The sequence below is a fragment of the Heteronotia binoei genome, chromosome 14, assembly GCF_032191835.1.
Source record: "Heteronotia binoei isolate CCM8104 ecotype False Entrance Well chromosome 14, APGP_CSIRO_Hbin_v1, whole genome shotgun sequence".
Lineage (NCBI taxonomy): Eukaryota > Metazoa > Chordata > Lepidosauria > Squamata > Gekkonidae > Heteronotia > Heteronotia binoei.
In genome coordinates, this window is record NC_083236.1 from 35,176,036 (window position 1) to 35,197,290 (window position 21,255).

Here is a 21,255-nt window from a genome sequence, read left to right on the forward strand (position 1 = left end):
CAGTGTCTGGAATAGATCTTCATACTAACAGGACTGATTTAATATAGCCTTGGAATGCATATGGAAAACTGGACAGAAGAACATATAATCACACGATTTTAAGGAAAGATTGTGCAAGCACAACTGGGCAAGAGGAACTCTTAACCACCTTCCCTTGATTTTTTCCTAAAAAATTCACTTCCCAGTTTATACTTCAATTCCATCCTGGAACTTTCTCCATAGATAGAAAAAAAGTTACTACGTCAGAAATAGTTATGGGTAACACTTCTTTAATAAAGGCTTCAGTTAATTATTCAAATCAATAGTCCTAATTAGATGTAATGCTATTTTGAAGCTCATAAGGTAAACAAATCTTCTATAAAGAAGAAACAGCCGCTGTTTAAACAGGTAATTTTCTTCTTCTGAAGCAGAAACAAGATTTAGTTCAGTAACATTAGTTTCAACGCAGTTTGAATTGTAATGGTTAACTCTCAGCAAATCAAAGACTTAACAGGATTCATTTGATTGGACTTTGTATTTAACTGTGCTCTGCAAAGTACCAGGACACTGGTACTGCTGTCTCTTGAACCCTGAACCTTCTTCTATTTCTCTGTATGCTGTTCTATCTACATGACTGCTTCAGTGTATTTGATTTTTATAGGCTGAGGCCTATAAAAGCTTAGAAGGCAAAACATTTATTAGCCTAAGTTGCCACTTTTTCATTGGAAAAATAGGGGGAAAGTCCTTGAGGGGAAGGGGGGAACAATTCGGGATAAATATACTTTTTCCTAATGTTTCAATTCCCTCCTCCCCGGTTCTTCACATTTCTATGCACAATGCAGAATTATTGTTCAGCAATATGGATTATGTACCAGTACAGCAGAATACAAAGTTTCTTTGTTCTAGTCACTATTCATAGACTGTGTGGTGTGGTGGTTAAAGTGCTGAATTAGTATCAGGGATATCTCACCCAAGAAACTCATGCCAATACAGCCATATGCAAAATAAATCCAACCTAAACACACTGATTTCTATAAGCTCAGACTGGAGTTATTCCACATAGGATTGCAGTATACATGACCTGGAGGCTATCATACACCATCAGCCTGATCTACCTCAGAGGATTATCATGAGGAAGAAAATGGTGGAGGGAAAAAAAAACCATGCGCACCTCCTCAGATCCTTGGAGAAGAAGCGGTGAGATATAAACTGTGCTGGTAAAAACACAGACAGAAACATAACTGTAGGTAAGATGTACTCAGAAAGAGAGAGGAGGGAAGAGAAAGAGTCAACAAACTGCAATAATGCCTCTAAGCAAATATTAAATGTTTTGTCTTGGAACTTGGAGGGGATGAGGGAATAAACTTCACAATACCAATTTTATTAATTTCTTACGTAATTTGATATTCTCTCTAAGCAAATACTCACAGAATCCTTCTATCTTGTCAGCTGTCTTACTCCACGCTACCTGCCTGGTTTCCATGATGACTTGGATCGTCCTCCTCTCTGGACTGCTCTTTTTGAGGCTGTAAACTGTCATGACGGTGCCCAGCTCCAGGGTCCTTTTGATTTGACTCTTCTCGTATTCAGGCAGTGCCCCATAGTTGTTGCTTTTCTTGGACATTTTTAGAGGACAAGCAGCAAGTGTTCAGCAGGCTGAAAGGCGATAAAAGAGAGACAGAGAAAACACAGATCTATCATTTTTAATCAAGCTTTTTGCCAAAAGAGGGGGAAAGTATTTATTTTAAATAAAATGAAATTCCAAGAAGAGAAATTAAGCTGGCATGAACAAGATTCAAGTCCTGTAACACCGAGAGCCAGTTTGGTGTAGTGGTTAAGTGTGCGGACTCTTATCTGGGAGGAACCGGGTTTGATTCCCCAATGCTCCACTTGCACCTGCTGGAATGGCCTTGGGTCAGCCATAGCTCTGGCAGAGGCTGTCCTTGAAAGGGCAGCTGCTTTGAGAGCCCTCTCAGCCCCACCCACCTCACAGGGTATCTGTTGTGGGAGGAGAAGATAAAGGAGATTGTGAGCCGCTCTAAGACTCTGAGATTCGTAGAAGGCGGGATATAAATCCAATTATCATCATCTTAAAGACCAACAAGATTTCCAGTGCATTGGTCTTTAAGGTACCAGTGGACTCTAATCCTGCTCTTCTACCACAGACCAGAACAGTTACTCATCTGAAGCTAAACTGGCATGAATAACCAGTCTGGAGGTTAAGGTATGCAGGCCTTCATTAGTATCTGGTTGACTATCACAATTGGCTTAACTAAATTAGGCACCTTTAAAACCCAGCACTTCGGTTGTTGAAGAAAAAAGCAATATAGAGGAGAAAGAGCAGACTGGATTGGATTTATATCCCACCCTTTACTACCCAAAGGAGTCTCAGAGCACCTTACAATCTCCTTTCCCTTCCCCTCTCTACAACAGACACCCTGTGAGGTAGATGGAGCTGAGAGAGCTCTGACAGAAACTGCTCTTGAGAGGAGCAGCCAATGCTGACTTATTATATAGTGCTTAGGTATATCCAGCATGGTGTGGTGTTTAGAGTGTCAGACGGGATCTGTGAGATCCAGGTTTGATTCCCCATTCTGGCACGAATGCTTGCTGGATGACCTTAAGCCACTAACACACTCTCAGTCTAACCTACCTCACAGGGTTGATGTGAGGACAAAACAAAGAAGTGGTTTGGGTCTCCACTGAGGAAAAAGGTGAGGTATAAATGAAGTAAACAAATAATCACAGTCATGGTGCAATACGATAAGCACAGGCTCCACTCTCAAATTCTCCAGGTATTATCCAACCCAGAGCTGACAACCTCAGGTGGAGGGCAAGATTTGGCTGTGTTCTCTTTCATTCTGAGTGCTTTTTGTAATTTTGATTTTGGGTGTGTTTTAATTATGTGCATTTCTGTGCTTCTTAATCTGTGCTCATAAAATTCTGTTTGTTTTTAATCTGTGCAATTTTTAAAAACTTGTTTGTGTTTTGTGTCCTTGAAAGCAACCTAGTGTTAAAACATCAGCTGCCTTGAATCTGAGGGGATAAGGCAAGATATGCTCTGAACATTTAATGGTTTAATACACCTTTCACCCACCTCACACAGAATCACCTATCACAGACAGTGAGGTTATCACAACGTAAGCAAACCATGATGCTTCATGATACTATAACAAAACAGGGCCCCATGTAAATCCAGAAAACACCTTCTGATTGTAAGAAGTATGAAGGGCTAGCCACACTACTGGGGACCTTCCTAAAGTTACAAAACTCACAAAAGTACAGTCAGATAGCAGCTGTCGTTTTTTAAGTGTTTGTGGTGCTCGTGACTGTGGAGAATTTTACATTCTAAACCACTGCCCACCAGATAATTTTACTTCTTAAATCTGTGCAGAATTTTACATTCTAAACCACTGCCTACCGGATAATTTTACTTCACTGTCATTGGTTCTTAAATATGTACCATGTTGCATTCTGGGCCACTGCCTACCAGCTATGTACAGCTCTGCTCAACTATGTATGGCTTTGCTCACTGTGCTGGATTCCTCGTCTCATGAAGTGTGCTTAAGAGCACATGAAAGCTTACGTTCTAAATAAAAATTGGTTGGTCTTAAAGGCGCAACTTGACTCCTGCTTTATTCAACTGCTTCAGACCAACACGGCTGCCAGCTTGGATCTAACTTAATACATGTTCAGTTTTTCCTCCCTCCAGTAATCTCATGAGACAGGAAGAAACTGTTTTTTGTAACACTTCTGGTTACCAGTAATAATTACTCCCAAACACACACTCTGGTCTGCCCCAAGAGGGGGGAGGGGGCTACAATTCAAGCAAACATCAAGGGGATTTTTTTTGTTACATTTAATTAATGTTGGGGAAAGTACAGAATGAACTCTTATTTCTCCTGTGTAGGAGAGAATTGACTTGCATCCACAGAGCATTATATTACCTCTTCAATAAAATCTTAATGAGTTATATTCTTATAATGGAATAATCAGGGCTTTTTTTGTAACAGGAACTCTTTTGCATATTAGGCCACACAGCCTTGATGTAGTCAATCCTCCTGGTGCTTGCAGTAGACCTTGTAATAAGAGCCCTGTAAGCTCTTGAAGGATTGGCTACATCAGGGGGTGTGGCCTAATATGCAAAGGAGTTCCTAATACAAAAAAGCCCTGGGAATAATAATATTTATTTATTTATTTATTATTAATATGTATAAAAAGCTCCAATGGACTTTGAAGGACTTGCCTTTACTTAGCACCACCCTGTCAAACTGTTCCAGTTCAACCAACAATTTTCAACAGTGCTATCATTTTTTTTCAAGCAAAACTCTTTCAGCATAAGAAGATGGAATACCACCAAGTACTTTGCCTGCAATCTGTGGGAAGGGTCATAAACTTCGCCTATAACTAAATGACAATAATTGTGTGCTGTGAAGTCACAACAGACCCACTGCAATCCAAGGACCATGAGATTTTCAAGGCAAAGATGAGTTGAGGTGGTTCACCATTGCCTTCCTCTGTAAGCAGCCTCAGTGTTCCTTGGCGATCTCCCATCCAACTATTAGCTAGGGCGGAGCCTGATTAGCTTTCCCAGACTCTAACAAGAGATGGTTAGTGGGGGCTGTTCAGACTGCTTCATACAAAACTAGACCCTGTCAATATTTTTCTTCAACAGGAAAGAGACACACTGCAGAGCATGTCTGCGAACTGAAATACTTGAAGGAGAAGTGAAGAGGCTTTTACTATAACTGGCAGCCCAATTTATAAACGAGATAATCCAGAAGATTTAAAGGGTTGGCATTCTGGACTAGACCACTGGGCAAGAGGGGAGATCAATTTAAAGCAGAGGTTCATCACATTATGGATATGTGAATAAGACTATGTATTTATTTATTTTATCACATTTATATCCCGCCCTCCCCTGATGGACTCAGGATGACTAACAAGTAAAAACAACATAAATTTAAAAACAGAATATACAATAAAACCATAAACTATAAATATGAAAGATCACTGAAAGGAGCATTATAACAAATATTAGACTGTTTCTCTATTAGTTCCTAAAGTCTGAAACACTGAAAATCACTCTCTTTTTTGTTCAGTTGTGGACATTAAGCAATGGGGGGGTTTCTTCAGGGGGGGGCGTTAAAAAGAAGAATGATATTGTAATATTGAAACAAGTCATTTGTGAAACAGCAACCCTGAGAGATTATGAATTTTTTTTTAATAATGAGGAACTGAGCAGCAATGTGACATTAATTCCATGGCTGAACTGGTCTAACTTTACATTTCAACTTGGCTTCCAATTGAAGGAGTATATTTTTAGAAAACACATTAGCATCCTGAAGATGCATCAAGCTCTAATAAGGTATTCATGAACAGACAGCTCAAAAAAAAATCTGAGGCTCAAAAAAAGCTAGTTTTAATTGGCAAAGAGGCATGGAACAAAGTTTCCTCCAGTACCATTAATTTAACATGTCCAACAGGCACTGCAAAATGCCAGACGATCAACACACCTGACAACCTGCTTCAGAATGCATGGCAACATTATCAGTTTTTTAAAAACTTATTCTCCACACAACAAACCCCAGGAAGGATCACAATTAAATTTTAAGCCTTATGAAATGTTTAAGTCAGTTCTGCATCCCTGGAGATGAAGCTGTCCTATGTCAAGTTAGTAAGATTTATCAGGTCTACAAACAAGACCAGCACAGCCTCCTCTGATTGTAAGGGGCTCTCCAAGGTTTCATGTGTAGATCTTTCCTCAGGCCTTTCTGTTTTATACAAAACTACCGCTGTGATTTAAAGAGCAAGATTAAAAGCAGGGGGGGAAAGGGGTGATTTAACCCTTTGTATTTCCATGCCAAAAATTAGCCTCTTCAAACTGATTTTGGCCTCACTGGAAAAATCTTACAACACGTACCCATAATGTCTTCCTTAAAATGAAGTAAAAGCAATCTGTGAGGGCGATTTTTAAGAGTTAAAAACAGGGCAAGGGTTAAATGGTACTCTCCCACCATACCAGTCTGCCCCAGTTGCAGGAGGATAGTATAAGCAAATAAGTAGAACTAAAATAATTGTGTATGCATAAACTGTCACAGCCAGCTTATGATGAGCCCATAGGGTTTTCAAGGTAAGAGACAAAGAGAGGCATTTGCCATTGATTTCCTCTGCATAGTGACACTGCTTTTCCTTGGTGGTCTCACGTCCGATACTAGCCAGGGCCAACCCTACTTAGCTTCTGAAACCAGATGAGATGAGGCTAGCCTGGGCCATGCAGATCAGGGCTGGAAGGACCACAGAACCACACATACCATGGAGTTTCCTCTGTACCTTCCAGTTGGTTCTTACACAGCACAAGATTCATTTATGAAAAGCAACAGGAAGAAGTTATTCTGTCTACTAGAATCCTCCACTTTAAACAACAGGTGAGCACAAATAATGGGAAGAAGTCAAACACTACTCCAAATGCAAGCCCCAGCATCTCCCTTCTTCTCTTTGTCCTTTTCGTCCACTGCCCTCATTATCAGCCACTTCTTTCAGTTTCCTTGTTAATAACCTGACCCCAATTTCCTTTCATTTTGTTTCATGGCCCTCTTTTTCAGCCGAATTCCCACCCTCATTTCTGTGGTTAACACAACTGCCCAGATATTTAAAGATATTTCAGAAATATATTTTCTCAAAAACATGTCCTTTTGACAAATTACAGAGACCAAATAGTTTGGTATTTGGATTCTCACCTTCCTGTCTGGGGTGTGGCTTCGAAATGGGAATCATGAATCAAACTGCACTCCTGCTCTCCACAGCCATAATCATATGTTACTGGTAAGAATGTTTATCATATTGCATTCCCCAAATGTGGAGGGCCTAACTATATGTTAAATTTTCCTTACTTCATTCGTAGGCCCTTCACAAGGACTTTCCTTCAGACAGGCCTTGTGAGTTCTGTGTTCAAAACCAAATTTTCAAGCATGCAGGAGCCCAATTTGAATTGGGAACATGTTGCGTGAAGTGGAGAGGGTTCAGCTTTCATTCTATCACCAGTTTCTCAACTTTTAAAACAGCCTCGAGGAACCCATATTTGCCCTGTTGAGGAAACTTACATGTATTAATGCAAATTTCCCCAAAGCGGCAATCAGCTCCCCCTGGCTGTTCAAGGTATGGAAAGCACCATCTGAGAAAGGAGCCAAGTCCTCCCTCCCAGTGCACCACAGTCCCAATCCAATTAAGTCCTCTGCACACCTGGGAACAAAGTCCTGAGAACAGAACTCACAAGCCAACATCAAAAGTCCCAGAGGCAAACCCACACAGAACACAAGGACAAAGCAACTTGCAGTGAGATGCTAAGAATCACATTGTCCTAACACAAATCAAGACTGCGGCTGCAGTATTTGTTTGATGAAGTGGTCTCCAACCGGTTTCGTAAAAGACAATTTTTCCATGGACCAGGGTGAAGGGGATGGTTTCAGGATGATACAATTGTGCACTTTATTTCTAATATTACATTGCAATATATAATGAAATAATTATACAACTCACAGCCCAGTTGCTAACAGGCCATGGCCCAGGGGTTGGGGACCTCTGGTTTGATGGGCCAAACTCTAAGCATTTTTTCTCATACAAGCTTTTTTTCACAGTCTGTTACCCTTCGAAGCTGTAGCTTTCATGACATCTTGCCTGAATGCCACACCAGAAAAATCTACCCAATACCTGAAGGGAGTGAAGACTATGCTCTAGACAGCAGACACAGAATGGATGTAACAGCAGAAGAGAAAATTTGACATCAACTAACAGACAGTCCAAACAGCCACTGGAAAAGTGACAGCAATGTTGAACAATGGAGCTTGAAGGAGAGCAGCTGCAAGGCTTCCAAATCACAAGAGAAGCGCAGTACTCAGACAGAGTAGGACAGAGGCAGAAGAAAAAAAGGCAAAAAGTTCCCTATTTGTGTACCTCTGATGACCGGACTATTGTCTTCCTTCCTGCAACATCTTCAAAAACCCTTCACTGTTTAGCACAAAAGTGGCAAATCCGGTGGAAGCTAATCTAATGGGCACTGACCTGGCACAGTAATACTGCACCAGCTTTGCCTACTACACCCCACTAATTTGCATTGGAACCCGGAAAGACAGGGATACCAGGGAGAGCATTGCCTAAATAATAAATAACAGGAGGAGTTTTGAGAAACCATCATCTGAGTCATCCAACCATCTCCTCAACCTAGTCTGCCCAAATTAACAAAACAGCTCTCATACATGCGTCTGCTTACACACAGAGGAAGACAGTATGATTTAACCAAACACATGGTAAACATTCAAAGCATGGATAAATTTAGTTTGAACCAAAAAAAAGTCAAGTTCTTTAGCGCAAGCTTTGATGTAACACACAGTTCCTACAGACAAAAAAAACCTTTTGAAATAAAATGAAATCCCATCTCAAGTCATGTTGCTCAACAGAGAACACTGTGTGATGTTGCCCAGCCTGTCTCTTGATAAGCAACCAGTGCCAAACTTGAACACCAACTTCGAGGTCCAAGTGTTCCCATAGCTCCAGGTTAAGATTTCCATCAGAAGCCCACACGGTATAGTGAATGTATGTACAATCTGTTCATTGTTCTTCGCAGGGCTTTTTTTGTAACAGGAATTCCTCTGCATATTAGGCAACACACCCCTGATGTAGCCAATCCTTCTGGAGCTTACAGTAGGCCCTGTACTAAGAGCCCTGTAAGCCCCAGGAGGATTGGCTACATCCGGGGTGTGTGGCCTAATATGCAAAGGAGTTCTTGCTACAAAAAAAGCCCTAGTTCTTCATATGTTTGTTGAGTAGTTTTCATGATACTAGTGTTCCCTCTAAGCTGAGTTCATGTGAGCTAGCTCACAGTTTTTTAGACTCTTTTAGACACAGCTTTTTAGATTTTTGTCTTAGCTCAGCCTGCTCAGGAAGGATGGCCCCTGAGCACAATAATTTATGCAGTTGCTCACTTTAATGCCAATAGCTCACAAAATAGAATTTTTGCTCACAAGACTCCACAGCTTAGAGGGAAGACTGGTTACAACCAATGAACACAGGTTAGCTCTTACAGATGTATGCATGTAACAGGCAGCTTGTATGTGGGTTCACTGTAATATGTGAACAGGGCTAGTGCTTAGACAGGGCAGCCTGCTCCCTTAGACAGGGCTGCCCTGTGCTTAGACAGGGCAGCCTGCTCCCTCTTCCAAGCAGAGCTCTTCTCCCTACAGTGTTCTCAGCATCATTCTCCTTCATGCAATGGTGATCAATTATCTATCTTAAATATAGGAGTAAGTAATCTAATAGACTTTGAACTGGCATGGTAGTGATGTGCTAGCTTTGACTATGACACCCCACTAATTTGCTCTGGAACCTGAAAATACAAGGATAGTTGGGAAGGTATTGCTCACATATGTCTTTACAAAGAAGATATATATGAAAGCAAATGAAATAGTCTATATCACCATGGTCCACTGACAGTTTTGATTAAATTCAAGGGAGGCTCTTATAAAATTAGTTAGTTAGTTAGTTTTTATTCTTATATCCCACCCTCCCCCGCCAAAGGCGGGCTCAGGGCGGCTCACAGACATGGCGTGCCATGATTTAGTTAAAACAAATAAACAATGATTTAAGTACGGTTCAATTACATAAATTAGTTAAAATAAATAAAACAGGTGCTATATCTACTGTCAATCACAGTTATACATACTGTCATACAGTCAGTTTCAGTTGTGCATAAGATGGTTAAGGTTACAACAGTTTAATCAATTTGGTCCGGTCCTGATTTAAATGCGAGCTGGAAATTAGGCCTTGATGCATGACCTAGGAAACTGAGGAACACACATAGATTTTGTGATGGATAATTTACTTAACCAATAAAATAAACACATAACAACAACAGAGCTCAGCCGTAGAAATTCATCATCAAAGAGGCTACAACTTAAGGCCCTCTCCAAGTTACGAATGAAAAAGATAAAAACTTCAGTATCTTGGGTCACTCCCTTGGATCTTTTGTATTCAAGAAGACAGGCGCTCTTGGTCAACAAAAATTGTATCCAGCCATACTTGTCCAAAAGCAAAATCCAAAAACAAACTACAGTCTACATAATTCCTTTATTGAGACCAGCTATGACACAAAAGTATGCATGCATGTGGGCATCCAGCCTGAGCAAGAGTTCTAGCAACTTCAAAAGTTTGCACACCCTTTTGAATCACTGTAACCAGTCCCAATAAAGTTATTATAATGGAGTGCAATTTGTTTAAGGGATCTTAATTATCATAATGTGTTCTTTCTAGCCAATACAGTCAAAATCAAACAAAAAGATTTTAAAAACTATCATCTATCTGTAAATGGAACAGCATCTATAACAAAAATAAAACAGCAGCCCAGTAGCACCACAAAGACTAATGACATTTATTCCAGCATAAGCTTTGTTAGTCTTCAAAGTGCAACTGAACTTTTATATTGTTGCAATCTATCAACATGGCCACTGATCGAGTTATAGAATATTCCAGTTTTGCCTTAACTTGCAATTAGGTAACTGTTCTGTATAATACAGTTCTACATATTTGTAAACATAGAAGATGATCCAAAAACATATTATGGAATTTATTCATCTGAACTGTTAACCAGTCCAATCCATAAATTAGTCACATTGTAACACACTATCTTCTAAGAAGTGTCAATTATAAAATATGCATAGAATTTTAACTTTAAAAATGTATATACCGATAAGACTTGGCTTAAGCCCAGATACGAAATATGCATTCAAATGGTTTTATGAAGTCTTTCAGCAACTTCAGCAAATAAGACTTTTATAAATCTTAAGAGGAAGGGTATTCCAAAACTGGGGAGCATTCAGCAAAAATACTCTGTTGTTTTTCAAAAACTGGGACACTGATAATAAAAATGGACATCCTTAGCTGGCTGGAACTATCACAACAGGATAGAACATACTCATGCTTTAGAAAGTTTCATTGTCCACAGTCACTGCAACAGAACAGAACTGGGAATCTCAACCTGTTAAAAAATGAGAAATTCTTCTTGCATCAAACCACAGGCTGTATTCAGATATAATAAGTTCCAACCAAGACATCATGTGCATGAATATGGTTTTTTGTCATACTCATTTATTTACTTCATTTATACCCCTCCTTTCTGCCCAGCTGGAACCCACAGCAGCTTACAGCATTCTTCCATTTTATCTTCACAACAACCCTGTCAGCTAGACTGAGCTAGGAGTGTTGCCCAAGGTCCCCCAGCAAGCTTCCATGGCAGAATGGGACAGTAAATCCAGGACTCTCAAATCCTAGTTCAACATTCTAACCACTCCACAACAGTGGCTCTCACACATGGACCTCCCTCTCTTCTCACTCAGAGCATGGTTCGAAACACACTGCAGCTTCCCAGGAAGTCAGGTGCACAGTTGGATCAGAGTTTGTTTTCTCACAGTTAGCCAGAAATGAAAAACATGGTTTAATCCAGGTACAGACACACACACAAACACAATACAGTTCACCCAAATGGCTGTATTTGTACTCAATGGGGTACCAGAGTGTCTCAGACCAACAATCCTTCGTTGTGCTCTACATGAGAAAGAGACAACAAAGGCATGTACGTGGCAGCAAGCTATCTTCATGCACATTGCCACTTCATTGACTTCTGAATGCAGTCGGAGAGTTTGGCTGGCTGCCACCCCTCCTTTCTGCGAGCAACCGAGACCACCTAAGTTAGTCTGAGAAACTGTCATTTGTCAATATACAAAAAATATTAATGTACTGGCACACTGCAATAGTCTGCATTGCACATGCACATTTTTACCACACTCTCTAAAGAAAGGACCAGCTTCTATGTTCACATCATTCCACTTTTCGCTCCTTCACTCCTAAACTGGCACAGTTTATAAGCCGCAGCCACCCCCCTCCCTCGTGGCGAAAAGGCTTAGGGGAAGGTAGCGGCAGCCAGCTGGTTTCCTTCCCTCTTTTTCGCAGCCACCAACAGAGCAGAGAACAAGTAAAGTGTTCCGTCATTCTGCAGAGTCCAGAGCAAGGCTTACAGGAAAGGTTTATTTGAAAAATTATTTACTGCCTTGCTGTTCAAAGGTTCTGGAGGCAATTTAGAACATGTTCAAAAAATTAGAAATTGGAAACAGCGAGGTTAAGCAGCAAGATTCAAATGCAAGTGCTGGGTTAAATGAAAAGTTTTAAACTAAGCAAACGAGCTTGCTCAAAATATAGCAACAAGGTGGGCCTTCCTAGAAAAGCTATGGAACAAACAGGAGTACCCCTAAGAGTGAAAGCACCTAACAACGCCATACCCAAAGATCTGCTGCAAGAGACTTGCATTATGAACGGCATGATTCAGGTTAAAATCTCTACTCTGCTTATTGGATGACTTTGAGCTGGCTGGCCAGAGTCTGTCTGTCTCTCCCCCTCTCTCTCTCTCAGGATAGATCAAGACAAGTAGCTGCGTTAGTCTGTCTGTAGCAGTAAAAAAGAGCAAGAGTCCAGTAGCATCTTAAAGACTAACAAAATTTGTGGCACAGCATGTGTTTTCATGAGTCACTAGTACCACTCATTTCAGATGCTGCTAATTTGTCTCAGTATAACAAACTTTGCAGGGTTGTTGTGAGGATAAAAAGGAGGAAGAAAGAATGCTGTAAGCCACTTTTGGGGCGCAATGGGAAGGAAAACAGGATACACATATCTACATAAATAAGATGCTGAAGGTCTTGTAATACAGGTCTTGAAGATCGTATAATACATACATCATACATATAGTATTTGTCTCCCATCTATTTTGGGATGAAATGAAGAGCTATGTATGTTAGAATGAGTAATTTTTAAAGAAAGTTAACTAAGTATGGGGAAGGGAAGAGGGGAATGAGAAAGGAGATGATGTGAAACAACCACAGCTTGCTTAGAGACCTATGGAGGCATTACAAAAGAGCCCCACAGAAAGTGTTAAGAGCGGCAATTCCCTACATCCAAGAGATCATTAACTTCCCTAGGAAGTGAAAAAGGATGCATTTCCAGTGGTGATTTGATCCCTGGCATTTTTTACAAACCACAACACTACTGTTGTGCCTGACAAATGGAGACTTGGCTCTTGAACACTCATACCCTGAATATTTTTGTTGGTCTCTAAGGTGCTACTGGACTTGTCTCTAGCAAGTCTACTAAGCAACTGAAAAAGGACAAGATGTGATATATTCAAAATCTGCTTTTGGAACAGAAATTCCTTCTCTCCCTAGCTGGGATTTGGGTCACAGAGAGAGGATTTCTAGGCAAAGTTTGAGCCCCAGTATCTTTTTTATGTAAACTCATTTTAACTTGCACTGACTACTAGGGCATGCTGAAAAAAAGAAGGAAGAGCCACCATGGCCTCTTTGGGAATGTGTGGCAAAGCACAGAGAAGGGAGAGAGACTATTCTTATTTTATTTATGTGGAAAATTTCTGTGCTGCTTCTCCAGGGAACCTGCCCAGGGCAGTTTAAAAGTAAAACATCACAAATCATCAAAGTTATTAAAACCCAGCATTCTAAAAGACAACAAAGCAAAATAGAACACAGAAGATGGATCAACTTTAAATGAATGTTAAACATTTCTCAGGATAAAAACAGACTCTAAAAAGGTGTTAAATAAATCAGCCCCTGTGTGTGAGCAGAAACATTTTAGTGCTCCCACATCCCCTCAACTAACTTCCTTAGCTGACTGGGGGGGGGGCACTTCTAGACAATCACCTTGCTTTTAATAAAGAGCTTGGATGTGCACCTGGTGGGAAAATATGGTGCAATATAATTTAAGAAAGGGCAATAAGGTATGACAACCTGTGGAGGATAGCATTACAATATGCTCTGGAACACAGGCTCAACAGCAGTTCTCCATCTCCCTGAATGGAACTAGGGAGAGAAGGGGGGGCACTTCCAGGCAAACTCCAGTCTGCAGCCCCTTTAAGAAAAATACATCGTGGGTGACGGAGAGCAGACACTAGGAAAGAGCGACCGGCCAAAGTCATTCCGCCGGAGCTGCATGAAAACGCACTCCCGAGCATGTGCAGAGTGGCCACTCCCTCTTGCCCTGGGAAGGAAGGTGCCACTTCCAGGAACTACTTTCCGGTTTTCCCCTCTCAATCACCCCATCTCTGTGCATTTGATGCAGAATTCGGAAAAGGCAAGGAGCCAGTGACAACCTGCTCGGGAAAGGACGGCGTTCACCTGGCGCCCCAGAGCATGTGCAGAGCACCTATGCCTCCCGGCTGCAGGTGCCGCTTCCATGCAGGAGCCAGCCCCACCACCTTGGGAAAGGAAATCACCACTGAGGGAGGGAGGAAGAAAGAAAGAAAGAAAGAAAGAAAGAAAGAAAGAAAGAAAGAAAGAAAGAAAGAAAGAAAGAAAGAAAGAAAGAAAGAAAGAAAGAAAGAAAGAAAGAAAGAAAGAAAGAAAGAGCGCTCAGTGGTTGGCAAAACTCCCTCCCCGCCTCACCTGCTGCGTCCCAGCCCTGCCAAGGGCGGCACTTGGGGGCTCTCGCGTCCCCTCGCCTCTCAAGGGAGGCGGCAGTCGAGCCCACCCGGACCGGTGCCGTCCGCCTTCCTCCCTGGCCGCCTGCCTCTGTCAGCGCCCGCTGGCCTCAGGAAGGCGCCCACTTCTGCTTCTCCAGCCCAAGGAGGGAGGCGGGCCCGGCGGGGAGCCACGTGACGCGGCCGAACCACCCGGCGGCCGAGGAGGGCGCGAGAGAGGGAGGCCGGGGCCAGTGGCGGCGCTCCCCTCTCGCGCGCGCTTGGCAGAAGTCTTGAGCTTCTTCGCGCGCCGGGCGAGACTGCTCTTGAGGCGCTTTCTGTGCTGTGTGTGTTATTATTACAGGGTTATTAGTGTTGTTATTCTTCAGAATGAGCCGGGCTGGTGGACGTTGTTCCGTCTAAGCTGAGTCAGTGTGTGCTAACTCACAGTTTTTTAGCCTCCGGATGACAGATTTGGGTCTGCTCAGGAAAAATGGCCCTGGAGCAAACTAATTTATGCAGTAGGCAAATTGCTTGCTCACAACTTTAATGCCAGTAGCTCACCATGCTCATAAGACTGCACAGCTTAGAGGGAGTATTGCTGGTGGATGGTGATACTCATGGCCACAGGGTGTGGGGATGGCCGCTGTCTGGCCCCGTCCCTCTGTTCCCGAGCAGCTGGTTGAAATACTGACAAGCCAAAGACATTTTCTTCACATCTAAAGCAATTATAAGCTGTAATGGCCAGGACCTAGTAGTAGGTCTTGATGTGTGCAGAAGAATGCTGTTCATACCTTGAATAAAACCCTATTGGTCTTAAAAGGTGCCACTGGACTCAAATTTTGTTCTACTGCTTCAAACCAAAATGGCTGCTTACGGAACGCACTGCCCAGAGATACTGGAGTGGCCGCTGTTTCTGTCTGTTTCTTTATCCAAGGTCTAGTGGTTGTTGCAATAGGCAGACAGGGCCAGCCCTAGACTGTCTGGCACCCCAGGCAAGGCTAACTTCTGGAGCTCCCCCCACTGATGACATCACCAAGTCACATGGGGGCACTCAATTCGGCACCCCAAGAAGGCTGGTGCCCTAGGCAATTGCCTAGTTTGCCGAGTGGCAGGGCTGGCCCTGCTGACAGTTGATTCGGAACTGACAAACCAGAGACATTTCTAAATACTTAAAGCGTCATGTACAAAATCATACAGGGCCTAGTAGATTTTCAGGTGATTTAGATATGTTGTTAGTTTATGGAACTCACTGCCACAAGATGCGGGGTAGCCACAGTTCTTCTCCCAAAGAATACTGCTGGTTGAAGTGGGTGGACAGTAGATTCCAGACTAATTTCTTCATGCCCAAATCATTATTCTCTATAGTGTACAGCAGCTGGCAGGACTACAATTTTTTTTGAGGGGGGGGCAGATTATAGTTGTGGCCCATTGTCTCCTTGTGGTTATCCAGAAGCTTATAGCTGGCCACTGCTGGAAACAGGATTTTATTTATTTATTTCATTTTTCCGCGCCTTTCTCTCCAGGGGAGGGGGCAAAGCAGCTTACATTGTTCACCTCTCATCAATTTTATTCTCACAACACCCCTGTGATACTCTAACCACTACACGACACTGGCTCATTGTGTTTGCTCTGATCTCAATGCTGTCACTTGTGTTCTCTGAGTCCTCATTCTTTCAGGAAGAAGATGGTGTCACTGAAAGGGCAGGATCGAGCCTATTCTTGTGCCTTCAATGGCAGCCTGACCTGCCAAAAGCAGTGCCAAGGAGCAGGCAGGATGAACCCAATTCACCCAACTTTAATAGCAGCCTAAGAAGTAGAAAAGCAGCAGATGATATTTTTATGGGCTTGGCACTAGAGGGATGGAGGGAAGTGCCTGCCACCTGTTAAATTTATGCAGGTCAGTTTGCCCTTCAAGACACACAGAATACTGCTGAATTTATTCCTAATCTTAATTATTTGAGAATAAAGATTTATACAGCACTTTGTATACTGCAAGTGCACTATACAAACTTCATAATGTAGCACTGTGAAAGGGGTTTAAATTTTATAGTGTTTCAATTCCTCTGAAAAAACAAGAGCAATACCAGCTGCTAGAAAAATTGTGTTTCCAAGAAAAGTTTATTTCTGTTCTTGACTGAGACATTCAGATCCTTGAAATCACACAGTGCTTCTTCCCAAGAGCAAGAAATGAAGAAAAAGTGCATCAGTTTACCAGTATCTCAAGGTCACCTCAAAGGCAATATATGTAAATATCACAAATCAATGAAAGAATTGCCACAAAATGACTCAAACATTTGAAAAAGAAAGAGAAGAATCTACTAGCCATGATTTTTTAACCTCTCTGTGCAGTGCAGGAATGTTCCAGTTTAATTCCAAGGCTAGGATCCTGTGATCCAGGTCAGATGCAATTTGTTCAATCCCCTTTGACACAAATCTATTTGAGTTTTGAAACCAGAAAAAATAATGGATTATTCGTTGCTCAAATGTTCTCAAAAACGAATTGTTGCCCAACTGACCTTATAGCAGTTCAAAAGTGTACTGTAATAAGTTCTGTTTCCTTGTAAATTTTGTCTGGCTAGAAACGTTGTTTACGATAATCATACAGAAATGTGTGTGTGTTAAAGAAACACTTGACAGATCTCTGATATGACAGCTGCAGAAACTTTCATACGCAATGATGAAATAATTTTACTTTGGAACGAGAATGTCAAAACTGAGAAAGACTGAAGACACTCCTCTTAGAAAATAAGATCTGTATCTTGCGACTGCTGTTTGTGGGTCACACCTTGATTGCATCTCCCCACCCATAAAAATGTAACAAGTTAATGTACTGTTCCTGTGTCTTATTTTCCCATCTCGTTAAAATGGTGCTCAGGAGGAGGGCTTTGGGTACCCTCCTGCATAATTTGCTGAAATTAGCATGGAATTGCCTGTTTTTTAAAATGGCCCTTTTGTTTATGTTTTTAAACGCTGCCCAACATACAAAAATTCTGCAGGTTTTTTTTCCTGGCATACAGAGAAGGGGGGAGAGTTTTCTTTGCTAAAATTTTGGATACTAAAGTAGCTATTAAAAGCCCAGAAGTGGCACCAGGGAAGGAAGGAAGGAAGGAAGGAAGTTCATTGTGCTTTGACGTACTACAGATGAGTGCAGTAGTTGAGCTGACATCTACTCTGGGGTCAAAAACAGAACAGGTACCCTGACCTGGATAGTCCAGGTAAGCCCAATCTCATTAGATCTCAGAAGCTAAGCAGGTTCAATTCTGGCAAGTACTTGGATGGGAGACCTCCTGGATTTACCTGTAATTTTATAGTGTTTGGGCATCTTTAGCTGGCTGGAACTGCATTTAGATGACAAATTGAACAGATCTGCTTGAGGATTTGGCTGGATCCAAATTCTCTGCTCCAGGTACAAACACGTAAGGACCCATCCTACCCCAATCCCATACCACACATACCATCTCAAAATGTCTTTTTTTTGTTCCCATATGAAGAAAATAAACCATACCCTGAGCCAAACCTCTGGAAATATAGCCATCAGTTCTTCTCTCCCCCATGCTCATACCCTGGGGTTTAGCTCCTTTATGAGTAAAATTTTGCTGCCATTTGTTAAGAACTTAAAGAATGCATGTCCAACCAATTAAGTTGTGACCTAAATTGCTGTAGATGCTGATCCTCATAAGCTTGGTAGGTTCTTCGGGGCAGGATTTTGGACCTGGTGGCATTTTGGTCCCCCACCATCCCACAATGCTATGATTTTGCTTCATTTGATTTTGTGTCTCGTTCCTCAGCAGCCACAGGTAGAGATGCAAGAATCTGAACAACTGCCCATATTTAGAAGGGACAGTCCCTTTTTCCTGGTCCCTGTCGCCACTAAATCACTTGTTTTGCCTTTGGCGGCGGGGGGGTCACTTTATTAAAGTATGACTTTGTAAGACAGAATGGCTTTAGTTCACATTAGTTTAGCCGCTTCCTACAGGCCTGAGAAGGTAAATCTCCTGAGATTTCTATAATACTTCACCTTTTCCCCAAATAGGGACCCAAAGCAGCTTAACATTTTCTCCCCTTCCCCATGACATCCTCACAATAATCCTGAGAGGTAGGTTAGACTGAGTACATGTGACTGACCCAAGGTCACCCAGCAAGCTTCCATGGTAGAATGTGTATCTGAGATGAATGGGAATGCATCTCACCGTTGATGAACAAGAATCTCAATGCACAGTAACAAAACATGCAAGGCCCAGCCTGCACAGTGTATGCACCATGGCCACTGGATATATTTTGAATGGTTGATAACTTAATGTTGTTATTATTATGTTTCCTAGCATGTGATCTTTTTAATGTTTTTCATCTAAAAAGCAAACGCCCTATTGGCTTCTAACTGGTAGAGCAAAGGCTCACTGAAGAGCAAATTGGCATGCTATAGAGCGACCAGGGCCTTCGGCAATATGCAGCGGGGCAGCAATCCTTGAAAGAACAACTGTGGTGTCGCAAGAATCTGCTAAAACACTGGCAAGTATGTAGGGCTGCATAACTTGTGAGCAATGAAGTCAAACACAGCCAGAACAGATGGCCTATCAGGTGCTTGATCAAAATGGTGGTTGTCCTGTCTATATGAAACAGCAAAAGTGAGATGGCTAGCCAGATCTTATCAGATTGCGTAAGTTAAGCAGGGTTGGCCCTAGTTAGTATTTGGATGTGTGACCATCGAAGAATTTCAGGATCACTATGCAGAGGGAGGCAACAGCAAACCACCTCTGTTAGTCTCTTGCCTTGAAATCCCTATGGGGTCACCATAACTAAGTCAGGTGTAACATATACCGGTTTGCTCATACAGCAGACACCTAAGGAGGAGAGAGTGGTTTTGTTCATTAGCATTTGGCTTTTATTGCCTTTCTCAGTCAATATCCTCAATTCCTTTTTATAACAGGAAACTATAGGGATAGCCTGACGTTGAGAAGAAGCCACATGTTGCATTGACATGAGCGGTACTGCGAGAAAAAGACCTCTAATTTCTGAACATCGTAGTCACCCGTTTGGTTGCCAGGGTGCCTGGAGACTCAATTCACACACATCTGCCAGGAGAACGTGGGTTTTGTCTACCAGACTATAAGGGACATGTGAGTACTAACAGCCACAATGTTGCAGCAGCACTCTGTGTCTCTGGAAGAGTGCTAACCAGGAGAACAGATGGGTTTCCAGCCGCTCCGTGTGTGCACCATCTTGGCCGTTGCAGCAGAAGAAGTTGCGCCGCCAGGAACTGTCCAGGCAAGCAGTCTCCAGCCCTGACCATAGAATCCATATGGGAAGGCTAACATCACCAGCAGCTATCTTCCTGCAGTGCCAGACTCCATTACAGTGAAGCGGGAGGCTCACGTACTCAACAGATGTCACCCATGCATAAGGCAATTAAGCTTATCTTAGGCATGGATCCTGTCAGACTGCCTAAGCCTTTGTCCAATGGAACCCAAGACAAAGGATGGTGCCAGTAGAGGAATGAAGAAGAGGAAGAACATCTTCACCCACAGCCAAGTTTCTTTGTATAAATCGGGTGTTACCTTAGATAGCAATGTAGCCATCTATTGTCACCTTTTAAATAAGTTGTGATAGTTTTAATCCCCTCCACCCCAATAATTTCTCCCATTCTTTCCCCTAATGGTCATCCTGGAGCCTCTCCCTTTGGCCCATTGTTACCTGGACGTCCAATCAGGTAACCAGGGCCAAGTCTGCTCATTGGCCAGATATGGGCATCCAATCAGGTGCCCCCAATACACTGGCTATTGGCTACCGCATAAGTCCAGCCCTTATGGTCATTGCGGAGCCTCCCCTTTTCTCAAGGTCATGTACCAGCTGACCACCTGTCATCTGCCCCTGTACCTCCCATCCCCTCAGGGCTCAAGGTAGTCCTTATAACCTGTGACCCAGCTCCCCACAGGTGTGCATCCCGCAGTACCTCATTCCTGCTGCTTAGATACACCCCCGATTCTTGGCCAGTTGAGGGTCCCCTTCCCCATCGTCCTCATTTGTCACCATTGGAGCCTTCCGTGAAGACTACGATCGGTAATTATCACCGTTCGTCCATTCTTATGTTACCTCTATGCATTTCTCTCTATTTTTATTAGGTCTGCATGTATGTTATATGAATCCATTACTTTGTATGTGCATTTTATATTTTTCTGTAATAAAATCATAATTGTTTTACTTAATTAGTGTCCTTGGTAAATTTAGCAATAATTTCTAGAAGTGGAATCCTGTATACATAGATTCTAGATCCCTTTTTAAGCCAAAGGTGCCCACCTGTCAATTCCCCAACCTCTTTTGAGGGCATTTTGGCTTACAGTACCAAGAGCAAGCAGGGGAGGGGGGAAGGAACAGGCAAAATAGGTTGCTGCTGTTTTTAAATAGCAGGGGGATTCTGGTGGTGGTAAGTGGGGAGGAAGTCTAGCACAACTGAGCAGTTTCCCCAGTGTGGAAAAACCCCCACATTTACTAATCAGTTACAACACAATATCATTCTATCTGGAAATAAATGCAAGACCTCTGCCTAAATCAAGGCCAGCCAGTTGGAAGCCTTTGAGAAGCATCTGGATTGTTTTCATTAGCTGCTGCACCGCTCCCCTTGAGCTGTACCATATTTTAATAAAGCCATGATTTAAAATGCTTTGTTTTGTTTCAGTAGAAGGAAACATATAAACAATTTCTCTCCCTCCTCCAATTTATTTATTTATTTGAAGATTTTTTATAGGCTGCTTTTCTGCCTGGTGGGAACC

At 42.3% G+C, this 21,255-nt stretch overlaps 1 protein-coding gene across 1 annotated transcript in view; it reads right to left on the reverse strand.

The window, feature by feature from the left end:
- The window catches only part of PLCG2 (phospholipase C gamma 2), an 89,089-nt gene extending 87,457 nt beyond the window's left edge, over positions 1 to 1,632 (reverse strand). Inside the window, exon 1 of the mRNA XM_060254524.1 lies at positions 1,408 to 1,632. Within this exon, the coding sequence (XP_060110507.1) occupies positions 1,408 to 1,603 (196 nt within the window). The 5' untranslated portion in view covers positions 1,604 to 1,632. The remainder of the gene's footprint in view (positions 1 to 1,407) is intronic.
- Between the last annotated feature and the right edge of the window lie 19,623 nt (positions 1,633 to 21,255).